Source organism: Ostrinia nubilalis, chromosome 30 (genome assembly GCF_963855985.1).
Source record: "Ostrinia nubilalis chromosome 30, ilOstNubi1.1, whole genome shotgun sequence".
Classification (NCBI taxonomy): domain Eukaryota; kingdom Metazoa; phylum Arthropoda; class Insecta; order Lepidoptera; family Crambidae; genus Ostrinia; species Ostrinia nubilalis.
Window position 1 is genome coordinate 804,420 of NC_087117.1, and position 7,549 is coordinate 811,968.

Consider the following 7,549-nt stretch of genomic DNA (forward strand, 5'->3'; position numbering starts at 1 on the left):
CCGCCGCCATTCTTCTTGTCAGTAATTTTCGCCCGGCTTGTTGTATTTTTCTGAAATGTTAATGTAAAATGCGCTCCGAACTGACATATTATGAATGCAAATTAGTCTCCCAGTGATAAGGCTACAGTGTATGCGATAACTCCTATTCCCGAGGTAATTTAGCCATGTATTTTGTATCACTATACTTTTTCTATTATTTTTCTAAAATTACTCAGTTTTACCGTAATTCGGCTTTCTTAAAGGACCTTCAAGGATTGTAATAAGGTGTAATTAGTCTATTATTGCGTGTAGTCATCATAGGTAGTGGTTCTATAATTTCATAGAATATCATAGACTTACACATCTACATTTTATAAAATTAATTGTTTTGCTTTTTATTTATATCAAAACTACATCTTAAACCTTTATCATTACATCAAACATCTAAAATTCTAGGGGCTTTAGGCTTTGCAATTTACAATAATCCAATGTACTTATTCATTTTTTACAGATAACCAATATCCAACATTGAAATCATGGTCTACATATTAGGAGTTTGGTTTCCCAAAAGGCGGCTAGTGTATCTAGGGGCATTGATCCTCTACTTTGCAATATCCAAAACATTGTTCGACAAAATATTCGCTACGAGCCACATAGTCATTGATGAGCTCTTCCACATACCCCAAGGAAAGGTATTCTGCGCTGGAAATTACAGCCACTACGATCCGAAGATCACCACACCGCCTGGCCTGTACGTCATCACCACAACACACCTCGGTAACATGTTTTTCTCATGCAACATCTATAATCTTCGATTTGCGAACCTGATGGGCTCATGTTTCAACTTCCTAATCATCATGTTCCTTTTAATATTAATTTATGGACGAGGAATAGACATTTATTTACTCATGGCTCAAGTGTTCACGTTAAGTACACTCCCACCGCTGTATTTCTTCTCTTTTGTTTATTACACTGACGTCTGGTCGCTGACGTTCTTGTTGTTGTATTCAGCTGTGAGTTCTTTAAATAATCGGCATATGTGTATAATCACGTTTGGTATAACCGCCATCGCGATGCGGCAGACAAATATCGCTTGGATAATAATGTTTTTCGGCCATAAATGTCTGGAGGTTTTCATCAAAAGCTCCCGAGTATTCGGCAACCGAAACTTGACTTCTGTTCAGCTGGGTGAAAACTCTTTGATTGGACAAGACACAGATACATCGAAATTGAAACGCCATTATGAATTTGAAGACTTCTGGATTGCTCTCAAATACCATTCCGGCACATATTTGACGACGTTTTTTAAATATGTAACGCTCAGAGATGCAAAGACACTTGCCAGTCACTTGTTCATTATACTAACATTTGCAACGTTCCTTGTGTTCAACGGTTCCGTTGCTTTTGGTGATAAGCAAGCGCACGAGGTTACTATCCACATACCTCAGCTATTTTACTTTTTGCTATTCTACGGATTCTTTGGCCTACCGTTTGTGGTATCGAAGGTGCCGGATACGCTGAGTCTGATTTTCAGAAACAAAACTAGAGTTTTACTTATCGCATTGTTAATGTTAGCCATAGTACACGTCAACACTCTAGTTCACCCGTATTTGCTCGCTGATAACCGTCACTACACATTTTACATCTGGAACCGCTGGTACGGTAAATACAATTTTGCCAGATACGTAATGGTGCCCATATACACGTTCCTTTTGCTGAATCTGTATGAGAACTTACGGAAGCATAACTGCGTTTCATTATTGATTGCATTCTGTGTGAGCATTTTTATATCGTTGTGTTTCCAAAAGATGATTGAGATCAGATACTTTTTGGTTCCGTACATGATTTGTAGGCTTCGTTTCCGACCACCCACGTACAAGTATGTAATTCTAGAGTTCTTGTGGTATACTATTATAAATGCTGCCTTTTTCTACGTATTTTTCACTAAAGAAATTAAATGGGAGAATTTTGAACAAATGCAGAGGATAATATGGTAATAATTTACGTTTCTTGTACGATTAAATAATTTATTAAGATGTGTATGTAAATAACTAAAATACATTTAAAAAGAAGACTAAGGCCCAGAACAGACGGTGAAACGCAACTGCAACGAAACTGCAACTGCTAGTTACTTTTGAGTTGCATCTAAATTTCTGCCATAGCGTCCGTCGAGAGACCACACATGACGCGACCAGTTTGAATTTCAGTTTCATTCATCAGAATCATCACAAAGTTACAGTTTCGTTGCAGTTGCGTTTCACCGTCTGTTCTGGGCCTAAATATATAATATTCGCGCAGGGAGACTTGAGGCCATCAACACAAGCAAAGATTTGTATAAAGCCAGGTCCAGACCGGTGTAACGCGTAATGGAATGTATCGTGTATGTAAATAGGTAGTTTCTTCCACGAAGACGCGCCCCACCAATTTTTGGGCCGGTGCTGCGGGGAGTTTGATCCGAGCAATCCGAGCGTCATTATTGTAGTGTGCGTGTGCACTCATGGATAATTTAGCGTGTACAGATAACACCCAAACATTAGCGGAAGAATGGTGGGGCGCGTCTTCGTGGATGAAACGATCTGTGTGACTGACAAGCGCTTTCTGTCTCTCTTGCACTCGTTATATTTAGCAAGAGCTAGGTAGCTAGTGTATTCTATATTTGAACTTGAATGTATGTGTGTTCCTGTATGCAAATATTACGTGAGTGAGTACCATAATATGAATTCGCCTCAATTTTCGTTGTGCGATCTATAATTATGATGATTCCAAAGGATTAAAATAATAAAATCAAAATAATATCTCTGATTGCATATCGGATGTGTTATCAGATATCATCTAAGATAGTTCCACTACATCCGGAATTAAAATAATAATTAACATTTAGCCTAGGCGCAGACCACCAACTTTAAGGCCCAGAACAGACGGTGAAACGCAACTGCAACGAAACTGCAACTGCTAGTTACTTTTGAGTTGCATCTAAGTTTCTGCCATAACGTCCGTTGAGAGACCACACAAGACGCGACCAGTTTGAAACTTTCACTTTCATACATCAGAATGATCATAAAGTTGCAGTTTCGTTGCAGTTGCGTTTCACCGTCTGTTCTGGGCCTTAGTTGGCCGATAGTTGGGTCGGGCTGGAGATGTATGAAAGTGCGCACATTACACCGATTTGATATCGCCCGATTCTTCATACAAATTAGAATCGGGTCCAACTATCGGCCAACTAAAAGTCGGTGGTCGGCGTCTAGGCTTAATTTAAGTCGCCAACTATTTGTTATGGCAGACATTTGCAGGAAAGAAATCTGCGAAACTATGTTATTAAAGTTTTCCTAAGTGTGCCAATTCTAATGTAATGAAGTCTTAATATAATACTGCATTCTTTATCAATATCAAAAACTAATAACTATCTTGTATTCTCAAGGTTAAATGCACAATGGTATACTCCTCACAGACTACACTTTGAGTCGGCCGATGTTGGGTCGCCTTCCGATTTGTATGAAGAATCGGCCGATACCAAATAAAAACTCTATACTCACCATCATCATCATTTCAGCCATAGGACGTCCACTGCTGAACATAGGCCTCCCCCAATGCTTTCCATTTTGATCGGTTGGTAGCGGCCTGCGTATGTATACTCACTCATAAAATTCATTTTATTTTTGCGAGTAGGCTTATAAGGCCCAGAACACACGGTGAAACGCAATTGCAACGAAACTGCAACTGCGACCACACATGACGCGACCAGTTTGAAACCATTTTGAAATGGTCGCGTCATGTGTGGTCTCTCAACGGACGCTATGGCAGAAACTTAGATGCAACTCAAAAGTAACTAGAAGTTGCAGTTTGGTTGCAATTGCGTTTCACCGTGTGTTCTGGGCCTAAGTATACGTCCCAGTACTAACCCTACCACTGCTTCGGGACAATAAATGGGCCAGTGCTGAGAAGACGCAGCGCAAAAATCGGTTTAATGTGCGCACTTCCATACATGTTCATAATGATTAAACAGCCCGATCTTACTATCGACCGACTAAAGCCTGGTCCGTGAGCACGTAGAATTTTGTCCAATGACCCAAAGCTACCCATCCTTATCGCTCGCGCGTAATTATGTTGCTTTCGCGCTCGCACACTCACTGCGGGCGCCCGTCGCACAGTCGCGACAGCAATATAATTACGCGCGAGCGATAAGGATGGGTAGCTTGGGGTCATTGGACAAAATTCTACGTGCTCACGGACCAGGCTTTAAAAATCTGTAGTCAACAGGGTGTTATTGGATTAAGTTATAATAACAGATGGATGTTATTAGTTAGTAAAAAATAATGTTTTAGCTCAAGTCCCTAAGGCTAATAAAGAATTGTTATTTTTGAATAGGTATCCCATATATTGGCGTACTTTAATTTAGTAAAGAAATTCAAAATCTTTAGTCTTTATAATATGTAATTTATGTAAAATATAGAACCTAGATGTACCCAAAAATATTACATAATATAAAACATTTTAATAGGTATGATGTACCATTAAACATGAAAAGAAAACTTCTAAAACATTACCCACCTTTGCGTTGCGCAGTCGGGTAAATATGCCACGATATTTTGAACCAGGGATGTTGTGAAAATTAAGTTAGAAAGAATAAATAAAATATTTTTTCCAAATCTAAATGTTGTAATAAACTATTTAATTTATAAAAACAATGCATAAAGAGTCATATCGATAATTTATTTTGTTGTGATATTATTATTTAATTGTATTGTATGAATGATCTACGAATGATTTAAAATGTATGTATTAGTGCATGAAATGTGTTAATAAGTATGATAATAAATAATTTCATGTGAAATACGATTTTATTTACTTCCCTAAGGCACCTTCACCACAAATCCCAAATTTTTAAGTGACCCCTATGGTAACATAACAGGTCTTATAGTTCTTGCAACTCACAAAGGCTAGTGAGCTTTATTTGTGCGTGTTCATCTTCCTTACTAGGTTTTACAATAAAAATGACTAGTACAGTAATAAAATATTTAATTCTCTAAAATTGTACTTTACGATGTTGATTAAAACTTTAAATAATAAATAATTTACGTTAATTTATTAATAACAAATGTTTATATCGTTTTCTTTACATTTTGGCATGTTTTTAATTTAAGTACAAATACTCTGTATAGGATGTTCTGTTTAAAAAATAATCACAATCATTACTTTAGTGGTAACGTAAATAAAAGTAACTATCACAATAATTGTAAATAAAAAAACTAACAAGTAACAACACTTGACAATAAGTAAGTAAGTGATTACAATTTTTTCTCACGTAATAAAATGCAAAATGTCTTCAAAGTTACAATAATTACGAACAATAATATTATTATCATCAAATACTTCTGATTAAAATGCTAAACAAACATCAATTAAGATGTCTCGGAAAGCTGTTTCAAATGATGTAAAAATGTCTCAAAAAGCGATACTAGCAATAAAACTTGCAGAAATTTACATCCGCAAGCTGTCACCACTGTGTAAATCTTGCAGAAGTTGCCTTGCCACAGTTATTTACACTAGTAAAGATCGTTTCATCCACGAAGACGCGCCCCACCATTCTTCCGCTAATGTTGAGTGTTATCAGTACACGCTAAATCATCCATGAGTGCACACGAATACTACAATAATGCCTTACGGATTGCTCGGATCAAACTCCCCGCACCCCGCGCGACCGAGACCAAACATTGGTGGGGCGCGTCCGAGTGGATGAAACGATCTTTAAACAGCTTGCGGAAGTCAACTTCTGCAAGTTTTAATGCTTTAGTCTGGTCTGTGAGCACGTAGAATTTTGTCCAATGACCCCAAGCTACCCATCCTTATCGCTCGCGCGTAATTATGTTGCTGTCGCGCTCACACACTCACTGCGGGCGCCCGTCGCACAGTCGCGACGGCAATATAATTACGCGCGAGCGATAAGGATGGGTAGCTTGGGGTCATTGGACAAAATTCTACGTGCTCACAGACCGGGCTTTAGTCTAAACCTCGCATAAGAGTAGAGTTGTGGAGAAATTTTCTTTCACCAGTTGGCGCCACTAGCGAGAGATAAGACCTTACTCGACAATGGCGCCAACTGGGAGCAAAATCTGTAGCTCATTGACTTTTTTCAGTTTTAACAATGTTTCGGCGCGCCGTAGTCACTCTAGAATCATTGGAAGTTTGAATCCATCTGTATTTTAACAAAAAATTACATTCATGACAACAAGCAAATAAAATAACTCAATATAAACGTTCACAATACTTTCAATTACAAATAAATTCGATAATTTGTACATAACATCATTATAATAAAATCACGTTGTAATTAACATCAATTAAAATTATATAAATGTATAAAACTAATAAATAACACTGGTATTAAAGTTCAAAATTAAATAATATAGGTACAGTCAGCGTCATATAGTTCGTGACACCCAAAGTAGCCAAGAAATTCGCAACACGTCTTTGTTACAATGAGGGCTATCGTTTTAGCGCTCACCAGTTGGCGCCACTGTAGAGTAAGGTCCTGTCACTTGCTAGTCGCGAAGACAGTGGCACCAACTGGTGGGCGCTAAAGTGGTAGGAGGACTATCGCATTTGCACTCATCAAGATGGCGCCACTGTAGAGTAAGGTCCTGTCAATCGCCAGGGGTGCCAACTGTTAAGTATAAAAACGATAGCCCTCATTGGAATGGTTGTGTTGTCAACTTTTTGCCCACTTTGTGTGTCACGAACTATTTAACGCTGATACATAAGTATATTTTATATAAAAAAAAGTTTAACATACCACGGGGTAACAATATTCGTTTGTTAAAACTTAAAATATCTTGCCACTCATGCTAGATCATATCTATTTCATTACGTATTATAATTACATACAAAAGAAAGATTCAATACACTAAAATAATCAATTTTTCTTCTTTCTTTATATTAATGATTATATTAAATAAACCTTTTAGTCATAAAAATAACACCGTTCTAAATATGCGTACGATTTTGTCTTTTTTTTCGTCGTAATTTACAGAATTACAGAAAAAAATAATACAAAAACCAAAAACAAAGGAAAAATAAAAATGCTAATGAGTGGGCCATAGTTCCAGCTACCAATTCCCGATTTTTCTCTCGCTCTATCAAATGGCGATTCTTTGCGATAGAACGAGACGACATGACCGGTAATGGGTAGCTGGAAGTCTGGCCCATAGTACCTACCTAGGTAAGTATACTTATGCCTGTTTTCACTTCAGATCCCTAATTTTTAAGTGACCCCTACCTATGGTAACACATAACAGGAATTTTGTTTTCACAGTGGTCACTTAAAAATTGGGAATGAAAACGGGCATTAGTCACACATTAACGTTTTTATATCAATGAAAGGATAGTGTTTTTTTTATTAATAAGATTCATCTATTTTATTTATTAATTAATTATTCGTGTAAAAGTCACTTATGGTCAATAATCAATATAAATCATTTCAAAATTGCTAAAACTTAACGATGCATCTAACAAAGTCGATTTTTGAGATTAAAAATATAAATAAAAAAATTCTACTTTTAAACATCAATCTTTG

At 37.1% G+C, this 7,549-nt stretch overlaps 1 protein-coding gene and 1 long non-coding RNA gene across 2 annotated transcripts in view; both read left to right on the top strand.

Annotated features, from left to right (window-relative positions):
• Positions 1-7,549, top strand: part of LOC135086038 (uncharacterized) — an 82,610-nt gene that overhangs the window by 26,325 nt on the left and 48,736 nt on the right. The window lies entirely within an intron of this gene.
• On the top strand, positions 3-4,810 carry LOC135086020 (putative Dol-P-Glc:Glc(2)Man(9)GlcNAc(2)-PP-Dol alpha-1,2-glucosyltransferase). The gene is made up of 2 exons (XM_063980792.1): positions 3-153; positions 491-4,810. The coding sequence occupies exon 2, from the start codon at positions 516-518 to the stop codon at positions 1,974-1,976; it is 1,461 nt and encodes a 486-aa protein (XP_063836862.1). The 5' UTR covers positions 3-153; positions 491-515; the 3' UTR covers positions 1,977-4,810.